Source organism: Maniola jurtina, chromosome 1 (assembly GCF_905333055.1).
Source record: "Maniola jurtina chromosome 1, ilManJurt1.1, whole genome shotgun sequence".
Lineage (NCBI taxonomy): Eukaryota > Metazoa > Arthropoda > Insecta > Lepidoptera > Nymphalidae > Maniola > Maniola jurtina.
The window spans coordinates 15,497,865-15,510,455 of record NC_060029.1 but is presented as its reverse complement, the minus strand read 5'-3'; the positions used below and the strand labels follow the sequence as shown (position 1 = coordinate 15,510,455).

At 36.8% G+C, this 12,591-nt stretch overlaps 1 protein-coding gene across 1 annotated transcript; it reads right to left on the bottom strand.

Moving 5' to 3' along the window:
* Positions 1-5,648: 5,648 nt before the first annotated feature.
* On the bottom strand, positions 5,649-11,259 carry LOC123866569 (heparin sulfate O-sulfotransferase). Its single transcript, XM_045908216.1, has 5 exons — positions 10,989-11,259; positions 9,887-10,190; positions 8,230-8,368; positions 7,933-8,030; positions 5,649-7,427 (listed from the first exon to the last, which is right to left on the bottom strand). Exons 1-5 carry the CDS (start codon positions 11,098-11,100, stop codon positions 7,058-7,060), a joined length of 1,023 nt encoding a protein of 340 aa, XP_045764172.1. The 5' UTR covers positions 11,101-11,259; the 3' UTR covers positions 5,649-7,057.
* Positions 11,260-12,591: the final 1,332 nt, after the last annotated feature.

Below are 12,591 nucleotides of genomic sequence, written 5' to 3'. Positions count from 1 at the left end.
ATAAGCTCGCGATCCTTTGCCTTTGATCACTTCTAGACTCTGAATTCAGTGGTCCCATAAGAAAAATGCATGAAACCAAGCAGGTTGGTATGTACCTAATAGTTAACGGCCTATAAGATGTTTGCTTTAAAGTTAAGCTATAGAACAATTAGGGTCACACACCTACTAAATCTTTCAGCGTCTTCCAGTTGTTGGTAAGTGGCTTACTCATGGCCAGTATTATTAATTCAGGCATAAAGGTTGACACTGACTTACGTAGCACCACCCGCGCCATAGGGACTTGATAGGTATAGTGTAGCAGCCATGCAGCGTATGATAACCAGTAAATAAAATGCCGCTAACAATTATTATAACTTGTATTACATGGGCTGTATTTACAACATGTGCTGTGGTTATAATTAGAACTGTGGTAGAAAACGAGGGCCAGAGCTTGCCAGGCTTGACCGAGGTGTTTCGGTCTTGATGTTTCTGAAGTGAATGTGATGCCCGGGGTTCGCGAAGGCCAGCAGGATATTCGAATCGTTCCGAATTCAAATTGTGTTCTAAGTGACAGCTGCAAAATGTAATGTTTTCTTCGCAGATGCCAGTCTTAAAAGAGGCCGCACGCCTCTACATCAGCAAGTGCCCCGAGCGCACAGACAGGACGCTTGTTGTATTTCATTCATCAGAGCGCCATACTTTTTGTCTTCACAGCGTTCCATCCATGCGCCCAGGGCGCTTATTATGTCCAGTCCCACAGAGCCTATTGGTATCAACTTTTGAATTCTACGTGGAAAAACTAACGGTGCGGCTACGTAGGTCAGCGATTACTATTATAATAATTATTGAAATGTTTAAAGAACTTTGGAATTCTGAGAACTAAGTATATGACCTCATGTTACATTACCTAAGTATGAGTACATGATAGATATATGAAACACTATAATTACGGTCTATGACAAACCGATACTTAGGAAAGTAATGAAGTAGATACCTAAATACTGGTAAGTATTTAAAAAATAATCATTCTGGATAGTAATTATTGGTTTCAAATAAATAGGTCTACTACCTTTCTACTTTTAATACTAGTTAACTAATGTTAGAGCTATCGCCCTAATACCTAGGTATTATTTATCACCTACCTAATATCTACGAATAAAATCCATATATACTTATATTTCTTAATCACTACTTGCCGCATATAATGATATTAAAATATTATGTAAAAATTAGTCAAGTGCGAGTCAGACTCGCGCACTGAGGGTTCCGTACTCGGGTATTTTTTCCAACATTTTGTACGATAAATCAAAAAAAATTATGCATAAAAATAAATAAAAATCAGTTTTCGAATGTACAGGTAAAGCCCTTTCATATGATACCCCACTTGGTATAGTTATCTTACTTTGAAAAATGAAACACATTTTAATTTTTTTTAATGATGTAACCACAAATTCGCGGTTTTCAGATTTATTCCTGTACTATAAGACCTACCTACCCGCTAAATTTCATGATTCTAGGTCAACGGGAAGTACCCTATAGGTTTCTTGACAAACAGACAGACAACAAAGTGATGATTGTATAAGGGTTTCGTTTTTCCTTTTGAGGTACGGAACTCTAAAAATACCACATTTTCATTTCTATGGCGAACATTATTATTTGTTGTTGTAGTGGCAATAGAAATACACATTTTGTGACAACTCCTTACCTATTACGGTTCATGAGATACAGCCCGCTGAGAGACAGACGGACGGACAGTGGGAGGCTTATAGTAATAGGATCCCGTAGGCACCCCTCAGGTATGGGATCCTAAAAAATGTGGGTACTGGGTACGTAGCAAATAAATTCAAAATCCATCGTAAATAAAAAGTTGTCAATTTATTCTTTTGCATTACAACTGGTGCTTGCTGAGATTCAGATATATCATCTTCATAATATACATATCTTAATAAATAACTAAGTACATAGAGGCATATTTAGAAAAACAATTTTAAGGCTCGGACTACACTTGCCCTACTTTTTCTCTTTGAGGAGTTAACTAGACCACAGCGGGGTGATTCGCTAACTCAGTGTCAAACACTGAATAATAACCACCGGACTCAATTGACATTGGTGGGTGCTACGTTGCGAACATCAGATTGGGAGAAATTCAACCAGTGGTGTTGTCCAAGTTTAAATAGCTTTAAAACCAGAGACATACTCATAACACACTACCTGACCAGCACAATTCAAACAAGTGTAAATTAAAAATTTATAACACCCCTGACAAGTGAAGTAATAACTAGAAACAGTAATAACTAGAAAAGAGCTGATAACTTTCAAACGGCTGAACCGATTTTCTTGAATTATAGCTAAGAACACTCTCGATCAAGCCACCTTTCAAAAAAAACTAAATTAATATCGGTTCATCAGTTTAGGAGCTACGATGCCACAGACAAATACACACGTCAAACTTATAACACCCCTCGTTTTTTGGTCGGGGGTTAATAAAATCATAGTGTTTTCTATGCCTTAGGGCGTTTTTGCACTCTTTCTTCGTATTTATATGGATCCGTAAAAATTAAAATAAGAATTTGATGACCTCCTTGACGCAGTGGTAAGCGCTGTGGTCTTATGTGGGTGGGAGATCCCGGGTTCGATTCCCGGCAGGAGCTTAGAATTTTATAGTTTCAAGATTTCTGGTCTGGTCTGGTGGGAGGCTTTGGCCGTGGCCAGCTACCACCCTACCGGCAAAGCCGTGCGGCCAAGCAATTTAGCGCAACGCCGTGCCGAAACTAAAGGGGTATGGATTTGGTAAAAACTGCCATACCCCTTCCCGTTAGGGGTTAACCCGCTTCCATCTTAGACTGCATCATCACTTACCTCCAGGTGAGATTGCAGTCAAGGGCTAACTTGTATCTAAATAAAAATAAAAAGTGGTCTCCATACAAAATGTTCTCGATCGATTCATAAAACCGATAGCAGAGTGTCTGGGAGCGAGTTTTAAGTATGCCTCCAACCATACAATTCGGTTAGGTAAGTACATCGTGTCAATTCACTAAGTGTTAGTAACAAATAAAAATATCAAAACAATTTTTATAATAACAAGTACGTAGGCTGTCATAAGAAGTTTAGCTCAAATTCTAGAACCAAACACACACAAAGCGCGACGGCGCGGCGCGCGGCGTGGCATCGATCTCGGCTACTAGAAGTTGTAAAAGAAGAGCAACCGCCGAGTTTCTCGCCGGTTCTTATCAATAGGAACATTCCGAACCAGTGGTGATTCACTTGATTGGAAAGCACTTTGTTAAAGTTTCATTTGGATTTAAAAAAATGCTTCTAGTACTATTCTAAGAGGGAACTGCATGAATGGCGTTCACCGAAACAGTGTATAAAGTTTAGGTCGTTATCAAAAAGGATCGACTTCTCTCCACTCTGTCTGTTTGCGCTGGCCTTTACAATCACGCGCTGCATGTTACGTGTTCCTTATATCATCCTAAATTGTACGCATAGGCACGCGCGTGTTTGCACATCGTGCGCATACGCGCGCGTTCTATACGACCCCATACCGTTTATATTCGTCGCGCGTTGTGTGTGTATGAGATTTTATATTAGGCCATTATAATAGGCAGTCGGTACTATAAATTTATCGCGATGAGAGCCGCACAGGCAGCAAGAGATATTTGATTCTATATTCTATCCACGGAAAGAAGTTAGTATAGGGCTCTCTCTATTACGTAATTCCATTCAAATGACAGAGACAAAAATCTTAGTGGGCGTTAACCTTTTTGAGTTACCAACCAATCATAAACAAATCAAAAAACATTCGAAATTCAATGATTCTAAATTCAATCCGAAAATATAGTTTCGTTTGTGATTGGTTGGTGTTTCAAAATGGTTAACGCCCATTGAGATTTTTGTCTCTGTCATTTATATCGGAATACGTAACAAAGAGAGAGAGAGAGAGAGAGAGAGAGAGAGTAGCCAACTTCTTTCCGTGAGAGTACAGAACTCACATATTTGTTTCTAGAACATAGATGTTTGTTTCTAGTTTCTACAAAATTTCACTGGTTTTGATTGGTTAGGATTCAAATGAGGACCAAAATACGTTTGTACAGAAGAAGAAGATTCTTCTGGAATCGCACTAGGGTTACGTCTCTTTAGGTTGTGCGACCCGTGCTACTCATCTCAACTTATTCAGTCAGTTTTTCAGTAAGTTTTGGTCCTGCGCCTGATTCCTGATAAATTATAACAAGAAAGAAAACATAATAATATTTACGCAATATACAAAAATGTATAAAAATGATGTACAACACAGATACACAAACATGAAAATATTAAAAACATCAAAATGGAAGAACATCGTGCCCTATCGATCTAATAAATGCGTCCAAATAATAAACAAATCAATGAACACAAACGATTCACTAGTAAAATGGTGCTAATTCGGTTGTACACAACCTGTTACGCTGGAAGACTTTCTTCAACAGCGAAACATGCCGACAGAGTCAAATAACACCATATATACAGAATGCAGACTACACTCGCAGCCATCGGTGCGAAACGGACGTACACACCTATTTTTAATTTTACTTATTCTGTACAATTTCATGTAAATCGATTAATTAAACCATTCCACAACCAAAAAGGACTTCTACTTTACTACCAGCTCCGGACAGTCGTCTTTATGTAACTAACCTTTAAACATCATCATCTCTCAACCCATCGCCAGCGTACTAATGAGCACGGGACTCTTCTCGGATTGAGGGCTTTGGCCAGTTTGCCATGCTGACTAAGGATGAATCTATAGAAGCACGCTTTGATTGCTTAGACTTAAGTTTCAGTTCAAACGAGACAGATTTATGCCAGCAGTATAACGCTGTCTCATTTTAAGGGTGTCTCGTTAAGACCCTGTTAAAACGAGACAGCGTTATACCGCTGGCATAAATCTGTCTCGTTTTAACTGAAACTTAAGTCTAAGCAAAGTCAAGGACTTTGTCTGTGTTGGTGTTAGCTGGCGGGCGTGCTCTGCCTTTTTGGAGTGTTTTTTTTTTGTTAAAACTGACTGGAAAACGCTCTAAGGAGGTTTCCGTGCGTATGTCAGCGAGCGCCGACACAGACGGGGTCCATACTTGTATAGTTTATCTAACTTGTTACAAATAACTACAAACTTGACATTGGCTAATCTTTGTAAAGCCAGACGAGAGAGAAAAAAAAGCAAAGTCAAAATGCACTCTATAGATTTCAAACTTAGTTTAGAGGTTGAGTACAACTGAATTAGCGCTTATACACATACATGTAACGACATAGCTCTAATATTAAAACTCTATTAGTCTTTACTATTAAAACAGACATTTATAAATTCAGCATAGAAGTAAATAGGCCAATACTTAGGTTTGTTTTAAAATTATGGGTCGGAATACAAGGATCGCTATAAATACGCTGAAATCACACTAATATTATAAAGGAGAAAGTTTGTGTGTGTGAGTGCGTGTGCGTGCGTGTGCGTGTGCGTGTGCGTGTGCGTGTGCGTGTGCGTGTGCGTGTGTGTGTGTGTGTGTGTGTGTGTGTGTGTGTGTGTGTGTGTTTGTTACTCCTACACGCAAAAACCACTGGACGGATTTGGCTGAAATTTGGAATGGAGATAGATAATATCCTGGATTAGCACATAGGCTACTTTTTATCCCGGAAAATCAAAGAGTTCCCACGGAATTTCAAGAGCAAGCATTTGACCTGCAGCTTGCTCCAGCAATGCGCGGGAACTCGATTGCTTTTATATTTACATGGCATTATATTGTGTATCAAATCTTTGAAAAGAGCAACCGCCGAGTTTCTTGCTGGTTCTTCTCGGTAGGAAAGGCATTCCGAACCAGTGGTAGATGCTTTTGACGATTCAAAAGAACTTGTAAAAGTCTAATTGAATAAAAATATTTTGTATTTGAATTTGAAAGGCTGCTCGGCACTGCAACAGTCACAGCACAAGTCTAGCCTCACGAATTTGACAACGCATCCAAAGTGCGGCTATCTAAAGAAAGGTAAGCCACCTTTCTTTAGATTTCATAACGTAAGAGATTACCAGCTTTATTTCCCGATAACCTTATATTCAACCCATAAAGATGTCTTTTAGTGATAATAATTTAACCGCAAATATAATTAATTCACAACGACAAACACTTGTTTGGTCTTTTCATAAGAGATTTCCCCGGGGCCAAGGCTTTGACAACGATCTTTATATTTTAGGGAGAGGGGGGGGGGGGGGTTAGGGGGGGGGGGGGGCTAAAATGGCCAATAATTTAATGTCCCATATTTAATTATTGGCAATTTTAGCCAATACCAGAAAAGTGTCAGTGTCAGCCAACGCCTATGTGATGTAACGATGTTGTGGCAGTTGCATCGCTGTTGAAATAAAGCCATGGCCCTACGTTTATATTGTAAACCTACACAACTGAGTAACACCTTATATAAATAAATAACGTAAAGATAACCATTACTATGTGTAACTTATAAAATAAATGGAATGTTTCGCTACCACATACAAATACTACATACAGTTACTGTACAATATACTATATTTTGGTCGAATAGTAATTTCAGTTCGACGCATTCGCAATTTCAGTTAAAAAATATTTCGTGCGCCTCTACAGTGCGTTTTATTGTACTAGTGACGCCATCTATCGATGTCTGTAAAGACTTTTACACAATACGCATAAAACACTGTAAATTGACTTTTTTAGATTATCGAAAACAGAACTGAAAATGCTGCAACCGTTTTTCTATGGACTTTCAATTCCAATTGATTCGTAATAACAGTAACAATTTTGTATTCAAAGTACATTACTGTATTCAAATAAGATAAGGTCGTTTTTTGAATGACAACTAAAAAGCACTTGCAGCTTTTAAAAAACAATAGAGAAAGGCAGACGTGTATTGAATACAAAAACGTTAAAAAACAAAAATATATACATATGTATATATTTTTAAAAATATATACATGTGTATACAATACTTGGATATTCCTAAGTTACATTTTTTTTAAGTTTCTCGATATGAAATTTCTATTCGAACAAAGTAAATTAAACTATATTAGCTAGTAAATAAGATCTCATTTCGGTCGTATCTTCTCATAGAAATACACTTGGGCTACACTACTCGGTTCTCTTAGCAAAATTTTTCTTTTGACAAACTTAAAGTGTTCTAATGCGAACTCATAGAGTTCATTCTCCATTTTCCATACATTTGACTGCTGTATGGACTCTATGGTTCGTTGTGAGGGGTTTATTTTCGAGCTGGTTTGCCTCAGATGGGACTTATTGCTGCTCAGGTAATGCTCGGTGGCTCCTTTGAAGAAGCGGGGCAAAACTTGCTCTAGTACGGAGATGAAGTCTAGCATTTCTTCAGTGACTCCCACTAGAAGGTAGTTGTTTACGAGGTTGTGTTTTGCTTGCTGTAACGCCCAGGGGCTGCCGGGTTTCCTGGAATTGGTGCATTACCATCCATATTATAAGCGTCACTCGGAAAAATAGGTGCCTATTATTTAATTCATTTTAACGAATTATTGGAATATCTTCCCAAAACCTACGCGAAGAAGACAGATCCAACGCGTAAAGGTTATCCGAGAGTTTCAATCTAAAAAAAACCTAATGGCAAAATAAATAATTAATTAGAGCAGATTGCTATCTCGTAACATCTAATTATCCAGATGTAAACACCAGTTTAACCGATTTTGTTGAAATTTGGTAGAGTTAGCTTACATCTCAGGGAAGGGCATAGGCTATTTTTAATCCCGAAAAATCGAAGAGTTCCCACGAGATCCGCTTAACTGATTCATATGAAATTTCCCTGCCTTGCGTCACTGAAACTGACATAGGCAAATTTTTATCCCAAAAAAGCAACGAATCCCCACGAGATTTCAAAAAAAAAAAACTAAATCCACGCGCACAAAGTCACGGGCATCAGCTAGTGCAATATAAATCTTACCAGCACTCTGCAGCATGCCCACAGAAGAATGGCACCTGCAACCACATGTTGTCCGGGTCGCAGTCCGGCTGAGACTGCTCCACGCACTCGTCAAATGTCTGCACATTCAAATAAAGATTAAAAAATAGAGTATAGATGCAACGATTGACTAAGACAGCTCGTGAGGTAGTGGGAGAGTGACAACGACGTTGAATTTAAATTTAGCAATAGTACCTATAGCATCTAAAAAAAATCAAAATAGTGAAATGCTTTTACTCAAAAGTTAAATAATTAATCTTGATATATTCAGAAACATACCATTTTATCGCCATGTTTCTTTCTCACGAGGTGCGGTCTGAAATTATCCCCGTATCGTAAAAAGTAATAGTACGATACGAGTCTATCTAAGGGTTTCCTTATGAGGTTAATGAAAATAGGCTTCGATGTAGTACCCAATCTGTAAAAAAAATATATTTATTTGTTACATATAAAGTTAAGGCTTAGGCTTTCTCCTTCCCTTCCGCTTTCTTTAATTTTTATTATATTCTCTACCTTAAGGTTGCCTGGAGGAGACCGTTATTTTAGCGATAAGGCCGCCTATTGAACAAACATCTATTTATTAATTTAATCCTAATCTTATTTAATATTATAAATGTGAAAGTTGTTACTCAATCACGCAAAAACGTCTGAACGGATTTGGATGATATTTGGAATGGAGATAGATTTTACCCTGGATCAACACATATGCTACTTTTTATCCCGGAAAATCAAAGAGTTCTCGCGGGATTTTGAAAAATGCAAATCCACGCGGACGAAGTCGCGGGCATCAGCTAGTAAAGAATATTTTGCTTTTACTTCACTTACTTACTATGTGATAGCCAAGTGGTTAAGACATTGGCCTTCAAATCGGGAATTTGAGGTTCGAGCCAGGGCACGCCTGACGCCCCTCTAACTTTTCGGAGTTTTAAGTTTTGAATTTTAAGAAAACATCGTGAGGAAATTTGCAAGCCTGAAAGTTCTCTATAATGTTCCTAAAAATATGTAAAGTCTGCCAATCCACACTAGACCAGCATGGTAGACTATGGTCAAACCATAGTATCATTATTAGAGGAGACCTTTTCTCAGTATTGAATTGGCGATGTGTTAATCATGACGATGAAAGCTTAGGCGTAATGCACACCGTCAGAGCCGAGGCGCAACGTCTTTCTTGATAACAAATAAAACTAAGCTTTATTCACTTTGGCATAGAGGCGGCAGCGCGTTGCAAACCGAATCGCATATTGTATAGTGTGACATCACATTTTCCTGATAGAACTTATTTATAAACAACTGTGATCAAAACAAATTAATATGTTATGTAAGTCACATGTACATTTATGGTATTGCATAGCATTCTGCATTCCTTATAGTATACTTCTGTGAAGTTCTATTAGGTGTCTATTTTAAGAAACTGTATTGCAATTATAAATACAAATATTTTATATATTTAATATTTTTCATATTTATGAGAGTTAACTAGAAAAATATCACTTGCTTTAAGTGAAGAAAAATATTGTTAGAGAACCTGCATGCTTGCGAGCTCTCCATAATGATTTTAAAAATATATATGTATTTTTTTTTAAATCGCTTATATGCTGGTAAATTAAAGAGTTCCTTTTGAATTTTTTGTTACAACTTTGATTGAGTTGGATGTGTAATAGGGGTAGGGGTTTCCCTATATTTCACATCATAATTAAGTAACAAGAAAAAAGGCTATCTAAAGTATAGCCATAAAAGTGGTTTTGTGGTGGTTAAAATTTGGAGATTTTTGCATGACAAAATGCTAGAAGATATAAACAGCAGTTATTACAAAAGTATATTGTAAGATAGATAAAACAGTACACACATTTATGAAGCCACATCATAAAAATAAACACACAGAACTAAACCAGTTGATGCAATAAAAACTACCACTTGAGTGTATTTATAGGCTTACCTATCAAAATTAAGGAATGCCATATGCCCATGATACAGCGCTGGCTTCACCTCCTGCCATCTGGTCACATTTTGAGCAAACTTATACTGGTTATTGAGGGACATTACATGCATGTTGGCAGTTATGTTGATATGGAGTACTTTAAAGTGATTCTTCTTACACAGATCGTAGGCTACACCTACAAAACTTGTGGACCCAGTCTTGGGTACCCTGTTGTAAATAACTACTAGGTCATCATCATCTTTCTGTAGGTCTCTTGTGAAGAATTGCCTGGAGGTTGAGTGTGACTGTGCTACTCTGAACTCTAAAACAAATTAAAAAAAAATAATACATGAGCATTTTTTCCATTATTAATTTAAGTAAGTAGTTACTTATTTTATTTTTTTATTCACTATAGGTAAGCGCTTGACCACAATCACACCTGATGGAAAGTGATGATGTGGTCTAAGATGGGACGCGTTTACCTAGAAGGTATTCACTCTTGTTTTAAAGATACCCAGATTGTAATTGGTAGGAAACAGAGAACTTACCAATGATAATATAACAAACAAAACAAGGTCCAGTCTATTTCATACATTTTTACAGTTTAGCTGTTGAACTAATTGTGATGAAATAGGTAGACAAACTGCTTTCAGAAGACAATTTTTTTTTACCACAGTAATATCTTAGAAACATGGGAAAATAAAAATTTGACAGTAAACATTTAGCAGCATTGTAAATACCTACTAAGTTTGTATCTTTGTATAATAGGTTTCTTGGCTTTTGAGAAGTAGGTAATCTGCTTAACTGATCTTAACGAATATTGGATTAGAGATTTTGCTTACAAGAGCTAGACATAAACTTAATGTGGTTAATCTTAATATATCTTCATGAATCTTAGAGGAAAATACAAAGATTTGGAATTTCGATAAATACTTAGTACGGTATCATATTAACTAAATATCTATAGCATTTTCAGAGCATCTTTCATTAAGAATTGGCAAGAATCTAACTGTGTGACTGCGTTAATATGTGCACTATGAGTCTATGAAGAAAAAATATATGTAATAGCTAGCGATTTCTACTACGACATTATAGCGATGTTTTCACGTCAAATACCAACCCAATTTGCGGTAGCTGTCCTCCATACGTGCTATTTCTGACTGGAAATATAGAACGACGGTCACAATCACACAGAGGCTGGATAGAACCCATAGTCTGTGCACGTTCAACATGTTCCACTTTACACACGCTACACGGAACCGCAGCCCTACGCTACACTGATACTGGCACTGAGATAATTTAAATACGAGTACATTATAATAAACAATCCCACTACTTGGGACACCCACACTAGAAAATATTATTTTCTAATGAGATCAACAAAGCCGATCGCCGTGAAAACATAATGTCAAATGTCAGACATTTGTCAACGTCAAATTCACACGCGACTCTACTAGTGATGTAAGTAATAAGCAAGTATATCGACAGTTCTAAAACTGTTGAATGTAGAGTAAGTAAAATCTATGTAAAGCCAGATGAGAGAAAAAAAATAGTAAGCAATCACAGCCTAAATTAATAGAGAGTAACAGAGAGGTAATTCCTAATTAAGTAAACCTCCTCTAATTTAGCAAGCCAGCTGAATTCAAATTCCTGAATTTAAAAAAAAAACACATTTTATTTAAGGGCAAAAATTAATATTTGACGAATTTAGGCCGGTGCAGTGGTACCACTTCAAACATCAAAGGGATGGAGGCCTACAGAGTACAGACGTTCCAGTACTTATTCCATAGTGAGCACTGAGCCTAGTCATATCGTCTGACATCAAAATAAATTATTAGTTTTACACAGATTTCGAAAGTTGCATTCGTATGATTTCTCTGTAGTGTAGATTTTTTCAATTATCAGTGACAAAAATTGTCGAAAAAGATGTTATCTTCTCAGACGATTTTTGTAGAAAAATAATTTCTATTTAATATTATTTTATCGACATGTAAATATCGATAAAAAGGTTACCCAACCTCACTCAATATTGTGACATTGACATTTGGCATTTGGTAGCTACGTTTAGTTTTTGCATTCAACTAAAAGTGTTACAAGATTATTACTGTACTTAACCGAAAACAATTATTATGTAATTCATTATTACAAGCATAAAATATATTACAAGTATATGCCTGTATTTTCATTTTCCTATTTTTAAAATTAATTTTCCTAAAGATGCTCCTATAATTATTTAAAAGCAACCATCAGTCCTGTCATTTTAGTATATTCTTTTCTACAGGAAACTGACAACGTTTCACTCGCATTGGTTTTCTAGGTTCTAAGCATATCTTAGACTCGCCCTTGGCCGGTTTTTATTTTTTGTGGACGTAGTGGTAATAGAAATACACACAATGTATGAAAATTTTAACCTCTATATCTATTACGGTTCATGAGATACAGCCCACTGACAGACGGACGGGCATCGGAGGCTAAGTGGCTCCTTTGGAATGGCTCCTTTGGCATCCTTCAAGTACGAAACTCTAAAATGATTTAAAATCTACTTATACATATAAATATCAGCAAGCCAGCCACTGGGCTCAACAAACACTGGTTAATAAATATAATCCCTACAGTAAAAGATTCGGTACCAAACTCAAAGCTATCAATAACAAGATTAAATTTTCGATTAAATAACAGACAAAATCGAGGTCACATTAAATCTAGTCAGTCATCGCCCATGG